Below are 20339 nucleotides of genomic sequence, written 5' to 3' on the forward strand. Positions count from 1 at the left end.
TTAGAAATTATCTTCTATTTCTGAGCTTTTATATTTGTCTTCCTCTGGTCTATAAAACAGAATCTATTTCCACATTTTAAAATCTGACAGACGCGATTTCCTTAATTTTAAGCTGCATTCAAATCTTTCTTTTATTTCATGAACTTCTGTTGCTAAGGAACGTTTTCTCCACTGTTAGCTACTGCGGAACACTGGGCACACACTTCCTTGGCTTAACAAAAGACAAGGGCAGTGCCTCTTTCTTGGTTGAGACTTACAAGAATGCTTCTCAATCTTGCTTTCAGCAACTAGAACTCAGAATTGGTTTGGATTGTAACACTTTCTTTTTTCAGCACAGTGGCATAACCATAATTAGGTATGTAGCTATCTACAGAACTAATCATAAACACCCATTACACGGTACCAACACACTGTGAACTACTAAACAAAAGCACAATTCAAAAATGTCAAGCTGAAGAATCATTTTCTTAGAAGGCTAGAAAGACAATTAGGTAATTACGGATGAAAGAAGTACTACGTAGAGCTGAAAAGCACAATAAGGTGACACTGAGCTACTGCATATAGTAAATTGTTTCCACAACATTAGCCTCGAATGATGAATGTAATTTATTACTTGAATGAGAGGCAGAGATGTGTCTTATATCCCATGCATGAAAATTTTTTCATTAGTACTGCCTATCACTGTTAAAAGCTTTTGGGATTTGTCATCCATGTGTCAGCCAACTTCTCATCAGTGGATGACCCTGGGTCCATCTCCTATGCCAAATAATTTTTCAGATTCTATGAAGTCAGGCACTACAGAAAAGACCGCAATTTGGAGACTATTTCAAGATCATCAAAATATGCAAGTAACTAATTACTTCCAAAAGCATAAGAAAGGTGAGAATGAGTGACTCCATTTGAAATAATGACACAAGGTGCTCTGAAAATAATTTGCAAGAAAGTGTCTTAGCTTAAAAACACCAATAGCAAATACAGCAGAAACTAGAACAAAACTGAGGCAATAACATCAGCATTTTAATCCTGATCAGATCAGATCCCAGTCTGGCACTCATCCCACTATTACAAAAGATGACATTAGTTCTCAGTAATGATAAAGACCTTGGGCTGAAAGAAAAAGAATGTTTCTTCATGGCCCCTACACTTCATCTGTTCTGCATACTGACTTGTTTCCTCTAAATTTTGATTTTAGAGCCAAGTATTACAAAGACTAAATCAGTCATGTTTTCAGACTCAATTGGGAGGAACAATGAGCTTTTAAAATTACTACATGAAGTAAAAAAGGATTTAACCCATATTTGTTGTGTGTTTGTCTCCTCTAATGCAAAAACAAATTGAAAGTAAATAGAGAGAAAAAAAAAAACTTCTATTTCAAACAAACATTTTAAGCAAAATTATGCATGAGTACATTACCTACACATAGTCGAGAGAGCACCACATTTATAAACACGTGAGGGAGATCCTCAATGTGTAAAGTTATGAAACCACACAAAGTGATGCAAATATTGTATTCCCTCTGGCCCTCTGCCTAGTAATTCACCTCCCTTGGAAAATACAAACCTCAAAATACTTCATACAGTCATTTTCATACACTGAAAACTTAGAATAAACAACATCCAATGCATCTGAAGTCTGGCAATTCCTGATAATTTAGAAGTGTTATTTGACACGTTAGACTGTAATGCAGTAATATTTTCATACAGACAAACAAGATTAGGTAGGATTTAAAAATATGAAACCTTATTAATTGAATTTTTCTTCTCATGCCAAAGCCACTTACAGTTTACAGTGATGTGATTTCCAAGGCTTGAATCACATGTCAAAATGAAGTTAGTCAGTGATACCTGAAGCTGTTAGATGATATATGAATAAAAGCCTCCAGGCAATGACAAAGTTTAAAGCAAATGTTTTCCAAAATAGAAATATATAAGTAATGTTCTAACTTCCTACAATTTATTGCTTTAGAGTGAGACATATCCACATTGTCTGAAAATAATTTTTAGCAGCGTTCAGTCTACAATTGATATCAGTTCTAGACAAAGAATTGTAAATTTGTAAAATGGAATACTATGTTCTCAGCAATTACAGCTTTTTCAAACTAAACCAAACTTTTTGTCATGTTACATTCCATGATCTTAAGAATACCATACATATAATTATACTTAACCTATAATTGAGATAAACCATAAATTCTAAAGTTACAATTTAAAGTGGGAGGTGAATAAAAGTAACTTAGAAAACCATAAAGCTGGGGCAGATTAAAACTCTTAAGCATGAATTAGATATTTATTCACAGAATGGCTTTAAATACAAGAACTATCTTCATCTGAAGTGTTTAAATATGAGAAAGACACATAAGGCTATGATTCCCTGACCAAAAAATTAGTCACTGAACCATAATATGCACACTTCAACAAAGTGGCTAATTATATAATTCAGATCACTTTGGCTCAACAAAATTAAGCCCATGCATTTCAGACTTCATTAATTAGTCTCAAGGGCTAGAAGTATTATACGAAAGAACTATAAATTCTGTCAGCAATAATATATTTGAGAAGCTGGTTATGCTTTTAGATATGAGACAAATGAGCATTTTACAGCCTTTAAACCACATCACAATAATATTACTCTTAATTATTAAGGCCAGCAAATGCAAAATAAACCCCAGCAAATCTGTGAAACAGCCATCACTGTACTAAATCTCAGGTCATTACTGATTTTTTCTGAAGTCTTTAAAAAAGAAGGAAGGTGGAGGAGAGAGGCAGGGCAAGAGCTGGCCTTGATACTCAAAAGTTACATGCAATTTAGCTTAATTACCAGATGTGAAATATTCTTTGTGGTTGTGATTAAAATAAACAGGGACGGAGCTAGAAATATAATTAGTATTTGACTCTATCTTGGATTTTAGAATATCTAAAAGAATGACGTATCTTGAGAAATTGAAAATTAATTACAGTAATGGTGGTTAAGAAAAGCATTATACTGAAATTGGCAGCAACTCCCACATCTCCTGCAATCCATGATTTAAATATTTTGCAGCACACCCGATACATAGCCTTCTGCATATTTCCAGCTTTTATTAAATGAGGATCTGCAGACCTGTGCTTCTTGAAATAACTTATTGATTTTTTTATCAACTAGGGGAACCAGAAACATTATTATAAAAACTGATTTAAATTAAAAAATATTTCCACTTTGAAAATAGCTTTGGTACTAAAAAAATTGTGAAGGCACCAAATCTGTGACGCAAAAACTGAAGTTCTGCAGCACAGACTTTTAGTGAAATGCGTTAATGATTTCTCCTGAAAATACTTCAGGCAGTAAGTGCTCAGTTAAAAATACATTAGCATGGTTTCCTTAAAAATCAAGTAAGAATACAGCAAACACATTCTAAGAAAGAATGGGGGGTTTTCTGTGCCAGGATTCCAAATATTTTCTTCTAACTTTTCCTAAAATACAGTTTGGTCCATAAAAATGTACAGTAAAATTCATTCAGGGAGTTTTACAGTCAGATGCCTCATCCCTGGAACTGTTCAAGGCCCGTGTGGATGGGGCTTTGAGTAACCTGCTCCAATGGAAGGTATCCCTGACCACAGCAGAGGGGTTGGAACTAGATGATCTTTAAGGTCCCTTCTAACTCAAACCACTCTACGATTTTAAATATGGTTTTCCTCTGAGCTTTAAAGTCTGAAGCTGCTTCTGCTACCATTTATCTCATTTATTTCAAGATGTCTTCAATTACCTAGTCTGGCTGCTTCCATTAGGTTAACAGCCACATAATTAATCCAAAGTGCTTAAAGGGGTGTGAACCCTGTTAAGGTTTTATTTAGTCACAGCAGCACAAGCTGGAATTTGTTTGGTTTTAATGAACAAGATCAACCTCTCCCAAACAGCAGTCTCAAACACAGAAGTCACTGACTGCATATAAGGAATTCACAGCATATGAGCTTCCATTACACTTTTTGATATGAAATTATTTGAAACTTCTAAACAGTCTTTGCATCACTGAATAATTTCAGGTGGAAGGAAACTGGTCCAACCCAAGCCCCTGACTTCAAAAGATGGCCAACTTTGTCATGGCCTTGATCAGAATGAACCTTGCTGCAACTTCTGTTCATTGCCTGTTATTTTGTCCCCTTGTACTGAGAGTTATAAAGAATCTGGGTTTACCCATTCTACCTCATGGATGGTAGTTGAGACAACAGTAAGACACCTGACACTCCATTCTTTTCTTCAGAGTGAAGATGTTCTTTCCACCTCTTCCCAGGATGTTGCCGCACATCTGCTCTCTAGCTCTCAGTGTTGCACAGTGATGCTGCTCCAGATGCCAGACTCACAGCAGCCCTTGCCTCATAAGGCTTCTGTCAGCCCACTTCTGACTGTTGGAAGATCCTGTGATTGCAGCCCTGTTAGCCTATCTACCTCATGTGCAAACTTACGTCAGTAAATCCACCCAGTCCGCCCATCTCCAGAGACAGGCATGTGCACAGCAATCTTTAAAGCTACTAGCTGGAACCAACGGGACTGGTAGAGGGAAATAAAAAAGGTTTGCCTGGAGATAAGTGACCCAAAACTAACACACAAGCCACAAACTCTGCTTGGAAATCAGCACCCAAAGTAACATAATGAAGTGACCACCATCAGTGAATGAAAGGGGCAATGCCTGAGTGAATTTATTTAGGGTCACATAAGCAACATCGAAGAGGGCGATCTGTGTAGTATCTAGTGCAGGATGCTGGCTACGTAAAGCCAGTACAGACAAGGAGACTTTGGGCAAGAGCCTCCAAGGATCCTGGAGATAGAGTTGCCAGTGAGATGAACTGATGTGCAGAAGTTCTGCAGCCTCCATCCTTGTCCCCAGACCCAGGATAAAGTAAAGTATTCTGAATTTAAAGACAGACAGCAAGACTCCAATTTACCTCTTTGGGTTGGAAGGGACCATGCCATGAACAGGGGCACCTTCCACTACATCAGGTTGCTCAGGGTCCCATTCAACCAGGCCCTGAACAGTTCCAAGGATGACGCATCCACAAATTTTCTGAGAAGCCTGCTGCAGTGCCTCACTACCCCGTGAGTAAAGAACTTCCTAATATTTAATCCAAATCTCTCCTCTTTTAGTTTAAAACTTGTCCTATCGCTATCTGTCTGTGTAAAAAAGTCACCCTACCACTGTTTCATAAGCCCCCTTTCAGTACTGGAAGGTACTATAAAGTCTCCTCAGAGTCTTTGCTTCTCCAGGCCGAACACTTCCAGCTCTCAGCCTGTCTCCAGGAAAGGTGCTCCAGCCCTCTGATCAACTTCGTGGCCTGCTCTGGACCCACAGCAACAGGTCCATGTCTTTCTTGCGTGAGGACTCTAGAGCTGGATGCAGCACTGCAGGTGGGGTCTCATAAGGGCAGAGAAGAGTGGCAGAATCACCTCCCTCACCCTGATAGCCACCCCTCTTTTGATGCTGACCCAGGATGTGATTGGCCTTCTGGGAAAACAATGTTATCAATGGTGCTGGTAGAAGAGCAGCAAAGTCACAGATTAAACATCAGAAAAGCCTCAGCGGACTCTTCAGAGCATCTTGGATACAAGCCCCTGATAAACTATGCTACTATCAACACTAAATGGATATTGAGTCAGACGATTAGGAAGTCACGTAAAAAACCCACACAATAATATTAATACACTTAGATTAATTATTCCCCCAGAAATCAATTCTAGTCTAGGGCCTCCCTAACACATTAGCTTTACTCAAGAGCACTTCAAAATTAGCCAAGGGATTCAATGTTTTGGCACCTCTCCGGATTCTTCTGAGAGTGCATGTTAAGAACGAATTCCGTCTCTTTCCAGACAGCCTGACAGTATCCCAACACAATCCTTGCTTACAAGGTTCCCTTGAATACAGGGTGATAATTTAATCAGCATTTGCTATAGCACCACATGATTCTTATGGGAATGGCCAGTTAAAAGAAATACATTTGTAAATCTATGCTTTAACATAGCTGAATGCGGTCACCTCTGTTCTGAAGGTACAAGTGCTAGCAGGACATGTTTCTAAGAAAAACTGATTGCTTTTTGAGGTGAGATCTGTCTTCCCTCACCCTCACCCTTGATGGTATCCATAGGGAAGAAATCCAGAAAGAAAATGCAGATAGGTCACAAGCTTCTGAGTTCAGACCATGTCCTTAAAGTGGATGATGACATGATCCAGATTCTAGGCAAGATCGACCATCCTCACAGCACAGTCCAGCTAAGTGCTCCTACAGCACCATCTGTGTAGTTTGGCGAGTTATCCTGCAAGGATGAACAGCAGGTATTTCTGCCCAGCTGTCACAGTGTTGTATCCCATTAATCAAGGTACACCAAAACTATGTGGGAGTTTCCACAAAATAGTATCTTGGATGAAGGATAAAAAAAATAGCTAAATAAACATATATTATGATATTTCAGTTGCAGGGTTAGGAGTTTATGATTAGATCCATCCAAGTTGAGGATGAAGTGATTCAAAACCTGTCAAGTTGTTCCTTTTTCCAGGAAAAGACAAAAAAAGCTGCTCCTAATGAAATCCAGTCCCACTGAATCTTACTCATTCATGTTACACTTAATTTTAAAAGCCATGCTTCAATACCTAGAAGAATAGTTTATAATTCAGACAAAATATTTGAATGAAGATTTCTTTATATATTTCACACTCAAACATATAATTTCCTGTCCAAATGTGCAAATATTTCAAGAAAAAACTTGCCATAAAATTTAAATTATCAAGAACTCAGGACACAGGGGCTATGTTTATGCCAGTAAATTACACAGTGCCAGGGAATGCTTCCAAGCACTAGTAACTGATCATCATATTAAAATCGTATTACATCACTGAAACAGTCTTTGAAACAGTTTGACCCAAGTTAACAAATATTCTGCTGAAGAAGAATACTCAGACACAGTCCAAGAGTTAGCAAAGGCTAGGAGTCAGCTTGGATGTTTCCAAAGGACAATTTGGATATGGCCACCCTGCTCAGAAAGTTACAACTCTTTAAGGGTAGACTGACCACTCTGGTGCCAGCTGGCCCCAGCGCAAACAACAGTCCAAGGCACAGCTTGTCTACTACACAGGCACAGCCAAGGAATATAAACCAGCTAAGCAGTGATGAATGCAGTCTTATCTCACCCCTGCTAAGGGGTCAGAGTACTCTTGAGTAGTTTTCCATGTTCAGCATACTATTCCTGGTAGTCTTACAGAACAATTACCAGTGCTTTGCAGAAAGTAGGAGCTTTTTGCAGAAACCAGAAAAAAACAGCTTATAGAATTATGGAATATTATGGAATCTTTAGTATAACCACAGTCAATTAAACAAGAGAAATTTACACTGCTTTGGCACACAGCACCACACATTCAGTTTCTGCAGGATCTATAATTCAGATTTATCAAAGAAGCAGAAAGTGCACCAAGCACACATAGCTTCTGAAGCAGACTAGAATGAAATCCCAGCTCAGCAATCAGCATTGCAGAGCAAAGGACTTTTCTTTCCTCCTCTTTTTATCTCCTCAGCTCCGGCACTTGGATTCAAGGAAAAAGAAATAGACAAGGAAAGGAAAAACAAAACCACAACCCCCAGCCAGAAAACTGGTAACATAAACCAGCTCTCTGAAGCAGACATGGAGTGTGGTATTTTTTGGTTTGGGTCCTGTCTCATTATCCAGTAAGTAGCAGTCCTGCCTCTACCACAATGTGGATCTGCACTACGGAGAATGCCTGCAAATTTTAAAGGACCCAGCTGTTTCATAGGGTAAGAGCACAGGCAGGCAAAGTTAGAAGGAGCAAAAGAAAATCTGCACAGGCATGCGCACTGGGAGATGAGAAGAGTATTACCTAGACAAAGGAGTCACAACAAAGCCACACAGTTCAGTGTTACTGTCAACAAACAGCATTCCCATCGGGGCATACTGCTGCTGGTTAGGTCCTAAGGGGGACTTCATCTGTCCCCTACACTGTCCTAGTTCTTGCAAAGACATGACTGTATAAATTACCTTTCCAGATGCTGCGGTGGCAAACAAAACTAACAGCAGGCATGCAAATACTATTTTCAGAAACAGTGTATTTTTCAGAAAAAATTCAGCTCAAGATGGGGTGAGGAATTCACTGAGGAAGGAATAAATGACATTTCAAGTTGATGTTAATGAACAACCAATTATTTTTACTTTTCGCCCTTTAATTGTTCCTTGTATAAGAGCTATATAAAAGTAGAAATTTGTCTGAAAGATTGCATTTTCAGTTTAGTAAGAGATAAAAAAATTAGGCTGTGAATTAACTGGGAGTTGAAACACAACCCTGCTTTGAATTAAAACTGTCCAGATAAGAAAAAAACAAAAAATGGCAATAAATTATTCTTTATTAGAACAGAGAGTAGTTAACAGTGAAAAGCCAGAGGGCTGGATAGTTAACTGCTATTGTTAGAACATACTCTTTAATGATCTAGAAGATGAATTAGACACAGCAACATTGGCTAACCAATTATTTAAGATGGAAAGACTTTGATGCATTTCAGCAGAATTTAAATAAACAAAAGCAGGTAAACTCATTAGCAGGTTAGAATTAATACAATTTATAACTTTCATGGTGGTACAAGTCATGATAAACCAAACAGGTTTTGCACAGGTTCCGTGTGGTTCCCCAAAGTCCAGAACTGATTTAGAAAGCACCATGAGAGCATCCGCTCAGTGCCTAGCAACAGTTTGGAAAGCTGAGAAAATGTTTAGTCACATTCATACAACAGGATATGGAAGGAGAACACAAAATTTAAAATTTGCGTCTCCAGTAAAACACTGAATTTGGTTAATGTTTTTAAAAGGAACCTTTCAGAGGAAAGTAATAATGCTAAAAGCATACAAGCAGCATACGAAGGACTGGGATTTTCTCATGATTCTCTCATGCAGGACCCTTTCTACTCATCAATGCAGTAAGTCTGCCCAGAACCACGTCCTCCTTTCCTGGGACCCTGACTTTCCCAGAGCTGTGCAAGCACAAATCTTTGTATCCAGTAAGTATGATAAAAGGATAAAGTTTTCTCTATGAAAGAACTAGATTTTTTCTCTTGTGGGTATGTTAAAAAAAAAATAAATAAAATTCCCTGGAGGCATACAACTCTTCAAGTGAGCTTTCTCTGGCAGAGACTGTAGGGTCTCCCAGAACCCCTTCATTATGATGAAGTAAGAAAGCGGGGTCAAAAAGGCTTAACATCATCCAAGCAACTTCAAAAAACAGTTCTGATACTCAACACCACAGTCCATGGGGAGACTGCAAGCAAAGTAACACAGGAAAAATTCTGTGACAGGATAGCATTCCCACTGTCAAGCTATCTCCTTAGCCTATCTTTTATGACTGCAGGCACCACTTGCAAACTTCAAGCTGATGGATTACATCCTAAATAGGGTCAAAAGAAGAACAGAACAATTAGTGGTATTAGTGTGGCTCTGCCCTCTGAGCCATTAATCTTAGAGCAGGGGTGACACTTAACAATATTGAAAACAACACACATTTCAAATCCCTCCTGTATAGAATCAAATTCTGAAATCTACTAATATGAGATATAAGTAAACTAAATAGTTATGCGAAATTATAAAGAAGACTTGATATTTACATCAATTGAAGTAGCATTCATAGTTGTATTTGCCTGATTAGAGTCACGAGGACACTAATTCTCATCCTGAAAAACACAGGCTGATTGCCAGCTGGGATTATGAAAGAATTCCATCTCTTTCCTTTGCCTCACAGGCTACCAGAGTACATCTGGTGGGTACTGATTATCTTTCTAGAAAACATTATAAGAAAGAATAATTTAATTTATTATCACTGGAGAAGTCAAATTGGTTGAGCCAATGATCTTTCATTATGGTATGATGACTCTGCTGGATAATCCAATACTGCAAACAATGGATAAAATAATTGTAGATGCTTACATTTGCTCTTCTTTCACTTCCTCTCTGCCTCACCTAGAACAGTTCAAAAGGTAAAAGCCATGTCTTCATTTTCACAAATTCTTTATTGTGTCAGCTACAGACAGTCTGGATACATTTTTTTCTGGTAGAAAAATTGCAGAAATCTATTCTAGGTCAACGACTTCCACTGTCAGTATCATTCAAAGTGTTCAGAAGGCTCAAAGGAGAAAAATAGATCACTAAGTATTGGTATTATGCAAGCTCTCTGAAGAGGTATTGACTGCATTTATCGCAAAGAATTAAGAAGTGGCTTTGATGTCATTCTATTCATGAATGTCCTTTCTTTACAACTGATCTCACATAATAAACCCTGCTATAAAAACCAGCATGCATTTTGACTAGATTAAGGACAAAACTACTTCAGATACGTAATGCTGTGGGATATAAACACAAAGTAATGCCAGTGAAAGGCACTCAAATCTCTGTGTGTACAGGACATCAGGCAGAAGAAAGGCACAGATTTTGTATGCTGTGATCACAAAGACAACTATGCTTATTAAAGCAGTTCTATAAATCCCATCAAGCTGACACTATTGAGCAGTAGATATGCGAGTAAGTGTGAACGTGATTCCTCCTGTGAAGGAAGGATTCGTGAAGCTGCCTTGCCTTGGATCAGGTAAGGTGTGCTTGTACACTGCCTACACACTGGCAGCTCAGCTGGGACAACCCCCGCAGGAACGGCAGGAGGTGGTTATAAAGCAGCAACCCTTCTGCTGCTCCTGCCTCCCGCAGTGACACGGATCATTAATGGCAGCTGCCATGGGAATGGAGCACTCAAAGGGCAGGAGCACTGGTCCCTGCACTGCCAACAGTCAGGAGCTGACAGCTGAGGGCAAGAAAGGGATTTTGCCCCAGCAGACCCTTCCATGTTGTCCCTAATGTTCTGGAGCAGTTCAGGTGCAGAGGTGGTCACTGTCTGCCAAAGGCAGTGGAGATGAGGGATTCTCCATCCTAGCTCTAACACAGCAGGAAAGAGGATTTGTCAGAAACCAATTGCTCTCTCCGCAAAACAAGAGGCAGGCACGGCACTTTTTGTCATGTATCAAGAGAAAAACAGTCAGGAAGTTAAAAATACCTTATTTTCTTTCATATCTAAATTCATCGATATTAGCTCTCACTTTCTTTACAAGCAAATGTTTAAGCCTGAACTGAAGCCAAAACATCAAGCATCCTGAAATATCTATCTCCAAAAAACAGCTTTCTGGAACCATTTTTCATTTTGTGTAAATAAAACCAATGTAGAGCATCAGGCAACAAAACAATCCAAGACTGGACCAGAAGCTAAGCCGGAGCCTGTGCCACACAAGGCTTGGCCACCTTGTCACATCTCGCTCCCAGCCTACCACAACCAGGGAAAAATGATACATTTCTCAGCTGGCTTGCATGAAGCAGAAAGTAGTCTTTCTGAGCATTTCTTTCCATGAAGTTTAAAATGAAACAAGAAATTGAGGAAGTTGCACCAAATTCTACCCATTTCTTTTCATCTAATTAGATATACACATTAGTAAGACACTGCTAACCACATGGTATGCTCTTTATGTATACATTACTAACATTTTAGTATTATTTTCTATTGTAACTCATACAGTACTTAAAATTTATTATTAACTGAGGTTTTTTGGGGTTTTTTTTGGTCTAGTTTTGACACTAACACACTGGGTCATTTTTTCCATGAAAACTCAGTATCTTAATCTCACAAGGAAAAATGTAGAAACTCAAATATCTCTCCTTGATAAATGCTGCCTGTCAGAAGCCAATGATCCCAGTGCACAGGATACACAGTTCACTTGACAATGTGAGCTCAACAACAATGAATAAGTACTTTTTTCAGTCCCCCATTTTGTGACAAGGGTCTAGATTGCAACCAGTCTCACTGTAATTTATTTCCTGAGAGAAGACTGTGGGAGTTCTGTGTGAAAATTGTTTTATGTTTCTTCCTTCCTCCATTACTATGCCATGGAAGCAAGTATTCTATTCTATAACTTACGCAGTAATAATTACACAGACTAAGCTGATTATAAATGTACACAATACATGTGTTTTATGTGACTGCTTTCTTTTTTCCTCTTTCCTTTTGAACTAAACATCCATTTGAACTAAACAAACACAAAATATACATAACATTTGCTTTGTGTACACAGGAACACATTTTTCTCTGTCATAAGGATTTTATGTTTGAAGGTTCCAACTGCAGAAAACTTAATAAAATATATACTCATTTTCATAGTTAAGTCAGTAGGAACACTCACAGCATGTGTGAGTCTTTGCAGAAATAGTAATGGTGTAACTTCAACTGTAAATGTTACACAAAAACATACTCACCCATAATTACACTAGTTTCTAATAATTTTTTTTCCTAAATAACCTCTTTCAAATAAAAGATTGATCAACCACCCCCAAGACTCTTTGCAGAATTCACATCCCAGCATTATTCCTCATTGTTATGCAGGATCAGCTATGGAATTATAGTGGAAGTGTGCCTGCCAGCATATAACACCACCATCTGAGAGGGTCTGCATATATTACCACCTATAGTTTAGTCATGGTTCAAAAGAAGTCAGCTCTGGACTCATTAATTAAAGAATTCAGTTGTATTCCCTGGAGAAGATTTTGGAAGAGAACCAAAAGGTGACTACAGAATGGCTGCTGCTTTTAAAATATGACAAAGATATTTTTGGATTTATTTTGTAGAGTTGAATCTTTACTGAAATTAACAAGCTATTGAAAAACTCCATGACTGAACAGGGTTTTAAATGGCAAACCAGTTCATTTCTAGGGAAACAATGTTCTTATTAATGACATTTTATAGCTTTGCACTTAGATTAGTCCAGAAGCTTACTTGCAGTATATGTTACATTTTCTAGTCTGTTCATTATTTTATGGATTTTTACAGGGACACCTTTCAATTAACCACAGTATAGGAGCAGAGGGAAACCCACAGATGGTGCTGGGAGCTCAATTAATTAATGCTGGGATGTTATTTTCCTCACTTTGGTAGCTGTTACCACTATGGCATCCAATACTCTCCTCTCCTCTGTGTTGAGGTGGCATCTGAGGCACCAGAGTGCCCATCTCTTCCTGCTCCAACCCTGGAGCACAAAAACATGGCCAGTGTCCCCACAGGAGGAGCAGGGAGGTGATCTGATCAGTGGCAGCAGTTTCCATCTGACCAACACCCATGACCTTCATCATTCCAACTAATACAAACACCTTGAAGCCCATGCACATCTAGACTTGTGATCAAGAGCATAGTCGTCATCTATCTGCAATTTCGGCTTGGCTTGGTGGTCATATGTTAAAAATCTAAGCCAAAACAAAACTGTAATACTATATTTGATCCCTCTCTAGGGATCAAAGGAGAGAAGACACAGAGAGGCCCAAACCCCCTGATTCTTCCTGGGTACACTGAAAGCCCTGTGAAGGAAGCCAGGTAATCTTAAGTATTAAATTACAATTTCTTTTTTACTTCTAAAATACTCACCTGACTTTCTCTTTGGTGTTTCTAAGAACAGTTGCAGCAAAATTTTGTGTAACACCAACCAGACTGATGCCATCAACTTCCACAATTTGGTCATTCACTTGGATCCTTTCAGGGGAAAAACACAAATGCATAAATAATTGTATGAATTCTTGTGAATTTTCAGAAAAACTTAGCATAGAGAGATCTTTCTAGTGTGATTTTAAACAAAAGCTCAGTCATAAAAGGATTGAGGTAAATATGAAAAAGAAATCATTCCTTGCACACAGACATCTCATAAATGCAGCTTCAAAGTTACCATAACATTTAATATCATCAATTAATTATCAAGTCCCTTTCCTTGTATAGAAATACAGCAATACAAACTCTTGAATTTGTCATCTGAATTAAATTAAATGAAATACTTGAACAGCTCTTTTATCATTCTTTCCTAAGCCAATCTTGAAAAACATCATAAGACACAGCTCTGGCATTTCATGTTAATGGAAAAAAAATGTAGTATTTAACTAAAACAACCTGCTCATTTGTGGAGAGAAGAACTTATGTATCAGACCCAATTGTGACATAATCTCTTAAGATATTTCATCCAACTTGTTCCAAAAAGATGAATTCCCAGTGTAAGAGTGATCTTGATGCACACCATCATAAAACCTTGGACTGTTTTAATGAGGACTCTCTTTTTGAAACCAAACACTTATTTACTGCTAATATACTTCTTAATGCAGAAAAACTTAAGACAGAATGAAAGTCATGCTGCTTTTATCTAAAGCAAGTGCTGCTACAAAATCCCTAGAGCAGACACTGGACTCATCTGGATTACAAACCCCTGGAAGATGACTGCTATACTACTCTTTAGAAACGCATGATCTCTAAGAGTTTCAAAATAAAACCCAAACAAACACATCCAGAACTATAAAAGGGAAGAATTTTCAGGTACGTATATGAATTCTATTGATCCAAACTACAGTTTACAAAGCAACCAAGAAATAGGTATGAAAAAATCCTAAGTAAATACCCAAATTAATGTATTTAACATCTTAGGATATATTAGTGATAAGACTTATTTTCAAAGAACAACAGAGGCTTCAACAGAATGCTGAAGTATTATGACATGGAGCACTAATTTCTCTGCCAAGTCTGAGGAAATGCTTTGCAGTGTTACATGTGTTCAAGCAGTATCTTCTGTTCTTTGGATTCCAGTGATGAGTAAGAAATACAGTATTTACTCTTTGGCAGCCTCACACCACAGAATGCCACTGTGTTCTAGGCAGGATCTCCCTTGAAAAAGGAAGCCTATAAACTATATTGAAAATCATACCAGGCATTTTAACCTCAGAATTTTACTTGAGTTTTCACTGAAATATTTAAGAAATACAGCAATCACATTAATATTTAATTTTGATTTTTTTTTAACTTTAGCAAACACAGAGTGCAGTTAGATGGCCACAGGAGTACCCAGAAAAGAACTTTTAAGAAGTTGGTGCCCACTGAGTGGGAAACTGGCTGAAAATGGTGGAAGAACAGATTCCTTTGAGATGACAACTTAGCTACAACACTGTACCTCACTATGCAGTGGACTAGCAGTGTTCAGTGTTCAGATACACAGGTACAGTATTTCAGGTGATGAAACATCATCTTAGAGAACTGTTGCCTGCCATTTCGTAAGCGGCTCTATATTGATTCAGTCTAATTCTATTTGTCCTTCAGGCCTATTTTGTATCTCCTTATTTCTTGGTTGTATAGCTCCTAAATTAACTTCCAACTACTATTTTTATAGCCAGTGTTCTCCAAAACTCCTTTATTTCTATATACACATATATTTTAATTATATATAAATATACATGCGTATCAACATACAAAGAGCAGCCTTCCCGTTAGAGCCCACTCCAACAGGAGCTCCAGGCCTCCTCTATCTCTGAAATCTCGTTTCAAACACAAATGAAAAATTAGGCTCAGGTTGCCAAAGCCTGAATTATAGACATTTTACTGCTTTTATAATTAATAAAATTGGTAATTCTTCTGATAATTATTTTCTAATGCTCAGGACTTTAAACTCTGCCTGCAGATTACAGTGAAGTAGCAACTACAGAAGCAAACCAACGTATGGTTTCATATGGTTTCATATGGTTTTTCAGTATGATGAACTGAAAAATTTAATTCGTGCAGAGAAAACTTCTAGAGTTCAAGTTAAGAGCTATGTAATGTTTCAAAACTGCTGCTCCCAATGTTATCAAAGTACTTTAAAAAGTGAATGACTCATCACCACAATAATTTGAAAGAAGCAGCTATGGATTGATTGATCCAGGAAAAGATTTTATTTTTCATATTCAGTCTAATGGCTGATTTCATATTTTTCACACTATTAATAACCTCTCCTAATACTTATCAACATGCTTGCCTTTGGATCCATCTTGAAGCACCCTCATTGGTTAAATACTGGCACACAAAACCTTTAAATATGACAACTAAATCCTACCTGCTTGTCTGCAGCAACATGAATCAAGCCAGTGGTGTTAAATCACTGAGAAGCCCCTTTGTACAGATTTTGTATTTCAATGGGAAACAAGTACTTTATATCATAATTTCATGGGTCTTTCAATAAAATATAGAAGCTATCCTACAGATACTGTAAGGTTTTAAATTGTAGCTTCAGAAGAACCTGGTTGAAGATTGCTATGCAATTATTCAGAATATCTGATGCAACTGTTGAAATAGTTTTATTTTCTGGAAGGAGATTTTGCTTTGCTATCAGTATTAATGATTAACTAGGCTTTTCATAAAGATGAAGTTAACAGGACCCTTTACAGTTGATGCACTTTATTGTGCAGAACTATCTGGTCCTGACTGAGAGGATTATATATCCCTTTCCCAAGTGAATGATCAGTCAGGCTCTCAAAAAGAGAATCAGAGTCCTATTTCTCAGCTGACTGAACATTCTGCCAGTTGAAAACCAACACAAATATTAGAATGGTCAAAGAATGATATTATTTTTTCTCAGCTGACAAGCTCCTTTCAGATGCCATCTAGGGAAATGAAAGAAGAGACTTGTGATGGAACATTAACTTCTGTAGCCCACTCAAACATGTGAATAATGAGAGGAAAAGAAATTACAGATCATAACAGAGCAGCAGTGAGTGACGGATTTTCAACCAGAGAATTTCACAAATAATACCAGTCGTGAGCTTAATGCCTTCTGGCTGAGGTCAAGCATACCCTTCAGAAAAACACTCACTTAAATTCAAAGTAATGGATAAAGTCATGACATCTTGAGGTGTCAGCTTCTTCATTTGCCTTCATAATTTTTAAGCCTATGATAAATCAGTACTTGGCTTTCAACTTGATATCTTATTGCCAAGATCTGTAAAGATACCTCCAAGCCCAATCTAGAAGACAATACACTTCAGTAGCAATGTTACTAAACATTCTAGAGTCTTCTGTTTAAATTTCTGGGGGGTTTCCACAGCAGAACAACTTTTTGCCTCGTTGAAAAGTTAGAGGTGTTCATCAACAAGGAACATGTTACTGCAATATATTTTTTAGAAGATAGCATCAACATCTTAAGAGTTTTTTCCTACTCTTATTTATAAACAATATTTTCATATTGTTTCTAACGCAATAACGCATTAATGGTTAAAATCAGAAAATGAGGATGCATATAAGTTGATTTAATTGCTTACATATCGGAGAAGTAATATTTTATTGGCATGAAAATTTACATAGTTATGCACTAGGACAGAACGACAAATTGTATGGGTTGGAAGATATTTAAGAATACTTTTCATTATTAAATGATTACATAGTAAAGTATTTTTCTATCTCCTAATGAGAAGAGGTTGGCTTGGTTGTGGCAGGTATTGTACAATACACAGATTGGCGGGTGTTGTATAATACACAGATAACTGTGCCCCATATGATAGGAAATATTTTATGTTCAAAAGGAGTTATTTAGCCTGCACATACCAAATAAGCAATTCTAGAAGCAAGCAGGTTTTATACGAGCATTTTACAAGACTACACACACCAATCCACTTCTTTAGTGGGCAAGATTTATGGTATGAAGAGCTTCCTACTTCAATTAATTAATGTACTTTCAGTGCTGCAGGTGTGAAAACTGAACTCTGGAACAGAAGACTATCCAAAGTAAGAAATATAGAGTAACAGTCTGTGTTAGTAAACTTGAAGGGAGTGTATTTAGTAAAAGTTCAAACATTCAGGTAGACTAATTATTTCCCTAATCACAGAATCATCAAGGTTGGAAAAGATCTTCAACATCATCCAGTTCAGCCGTCAACATTGCAGCTCAATCACTCCTAAACCACATCCCAAGTGCCACATCCAGATGCCTCTTCAACACTTCCAGAGACAGTGACTCCACCACCTTTCTGGGCAACTTAATTCCCATATCTTTCACTCTTTCAGTGAAAAAAAAGTTCTAATATTTAATCTGAACCTCACCTGACACAATTTAAGGCCATTTCCTCTCATCCTTTCACTTGAGACATGTCAGAAGAGACTGACCCCCACCCAGCTACAACTTCCTTTCAGGTGGTTGTTGAGAGTGATAAGATCTCCCCTCAGCCTCCTCTTCTCCAGGTTAAACACCCCCAGCTCCCTCAGCCACACCTTGTAAGACTTGTGCTCCAGACTCTTCACTAGCTTTGTTTCCCTTCTCTGGACACACTTCAGCACCCCATTGTCTTTCTTGTAGTGAAAGGCCCAGAACTGGACACAGCACTTGAGGTGTGGCCTCACCAGTGCCGAGTACAGGGGGACAATCACTGCCCTGGTCCTGCTGGACACACTAGTGCTGGTACAGGCCAGGATGCCTTTGGCTTTCCTGGCTACCTGGGCACACACTGGCTGATATCCAGCTGCTTGTCAACCAGCACCCCAAGTCCTTTTCCGCTGAGCAGCTCTCAAGCTGTTCCTCCCCCAGCCTGTAGCGCCGCCTGGGGTTGTTGTGACCCAAGCGCAGGACCCGGCACGTTGCCTTACAGAACCTCATGCAGTTGTCCTCAGCCCATCAATCCAGCCCATCAAGATCTCTTCGTAAGGACATCAAATGTAGAGAGGTCAAATAATCAAATGTTGAACAGAATTCTTTTTCTTAAGTATTGCCTATCCAAAGCTAGCTTGAAGCCAATAAAACAGGTGGGAACTCAACACCTTTAGAATCTAAACTGCCTTCAAAAGTGACAGAGTTTGGAATCACCCGCTTTGCTCAGGCTAAAGCATCTGGGTTCTCAGCAGTCACAAACACATATCTTTGGCAAATTTGTTCTTCTTAAGCAGTGTAAACTCATGGTACCAATTTAGTGTCTTCTCATAACCACATCAGATACTTGGATCTTACCAATGGAATCTCCAAACTTTACAGCTTGGATTACCATGACATACATTAAGCAAACAACTATTTCCTATGAAAATCGTAATTTATAGTAACTATTGCTGAGAAAATTTCCAAATACAAAGTCTAGTTTACCTGCCATCTCTTTCTGCTGTCCCACCCTCTGTTACTGTTTTGACAAATATTCCCAGTTTTTCAAGGCCTGCATCGGCTCCAACTCCCATTCCAATAATGCTTATGCCAAGTCCATCTTCATCTGTGAAAAAGGCAAGAGAAAGCAGAAACTTATTACATTTGATCTGTACAGTTATTTGATAGGTAAACATTTATACTTTGGTTCCTCTTGGCTTTCTGTGTCAATAACGCTAATATTATTTTGCTTCAGTTTAAAAAACCTATTTGACTGCCATTTTAATTACACACAAAAAATACCATCTGCAGCCTTATGAGGAGCTTAGAACAACAGTCAAGATTTTTACTCCTCCAGTGAAGAATGAATATATCACAACAAACACTGTGTGAAGTCATGTTAATGGAGTGTCACAAAACAATTCTCTTAAGAAGGTAAAAACTGCCTGTCTCTGGGCTGCTTCTTTAATTCCTCACTGAACAATTCCTGAAATCCAAAAAGCCAAGGTGACCACAACAGATTGATGGAAATTCAAGATAGGCTCTCTAGGCATGTGTAGACTTCCTCGAACTTGTAGGTCAGTGTCCCAGGAAGTGGAAATGGCAGACAGACACCATACCTTTTTCTAGTTCAACTGGGAAGAGCTCCAGCTTTTCCACACGCTTCTCAAGTTCATATTCAGCTGATGCAGCCACTGGGTCAACTTCATCATTTCTCCTGTCATAGTCTTCATTAGAATATGTATTGAAAACCTGTGGAAATAGATCACAAATCATTCAGCTACCTACTCCAAAAAGACTTCCAAATCATTAAATTACATACTGCTTTAGTCCTGTGATGTTGCAAAGTTTGAAAAGGCTCTTAAAAGACAAATTTCTCCTGCTCATCTAAACTACAGGTTTTTTAATTTGTGCTTTTTCATTCAAGGAAGTGCAACTATGGTTGCAAAAGTCAACTGAGTGTAAGTTTTTATCGTTTTTGATTATAAATTCAAAAGGTGATCTTTAATGTATGTGTTGGTCTATGCATAAAAATATTAAAAATACTTAACTCATTAAAAATGCACTATTAACAAACATTAACAGAGTCAAATACACTGAAATTATAATCTGTATAGTGTTTGTGTATTAGTCTTTAGGCCTTATGAAGTTCCGGTTTGCATTCATCCAAAGCCAGACCAGAAGATTACTAATCTACATCACCTACGGATATCATTAGAGATTATGATCCATATTATGTATTAACTTTTTTAGAACTGCAATATATACAGCCATGGGTATTTTTTTTTAACTAACCAGGTTTACAGGTTTATTTCATCTCTAAAGCAGTAATTTAACAGTGACTGCATTAATCTGATTATATTATTTATGCTACTTACTATCATAATTTCAGCATGGCCTTTA

The 20339-nt window shown here is 37.9% G+C and overlaps 1 protein-coding gene across 7 annotated transcripts in view; it reads right to left on the minus strand.

Annotated features, from left to right (window-relative positions):
* The window catches only part of PPP1R9A (protein phosphatase 1 regulatory subunit 9A), a 135167-nt gene that overhangs the window by 43625 nt on the left and 71203 nt on the right, over nucleotides 1–20339 (minus strand). For all 7 annotated transcript variants that reach the window (XM_039549903.1, XM_039549906.1, XM_039549905.1 and 4 more), the window contains exons 3-5: nucleotides 19556–19688; nucleotides 18942–19062; nucleotides 13463–13567 (exon numbers count right to left, since the gene is read on the minus strand). In XM_039549903.1, the coding sequence (XP_039405837.1) occupies nucleotides 13463–13567; nucleotides 18942–19062; nucleotides 19556–19688 (359 nt within the window). The remainder of the gene's footprint in view (nucleotides 1–13462; nucleotides 13568–18941; nucleotides 19063–19555; nucleotides 19689–20339) is intronic.

The sequence above is a fragment of the Corvus cornix genome, chromosome 2 (genome assembly GCF_000738735.6).
Source record: "Corvus cornix cornix isolate S_Up_H32 chromosome 2, ASM73873v5, whole genome shotgun sequence".
Lineage (NCBI taxonomy): Eukaryota > Metazoa > Chordata > Aves > Passeriformes > Corvidae > Corvus > Corvus cornix.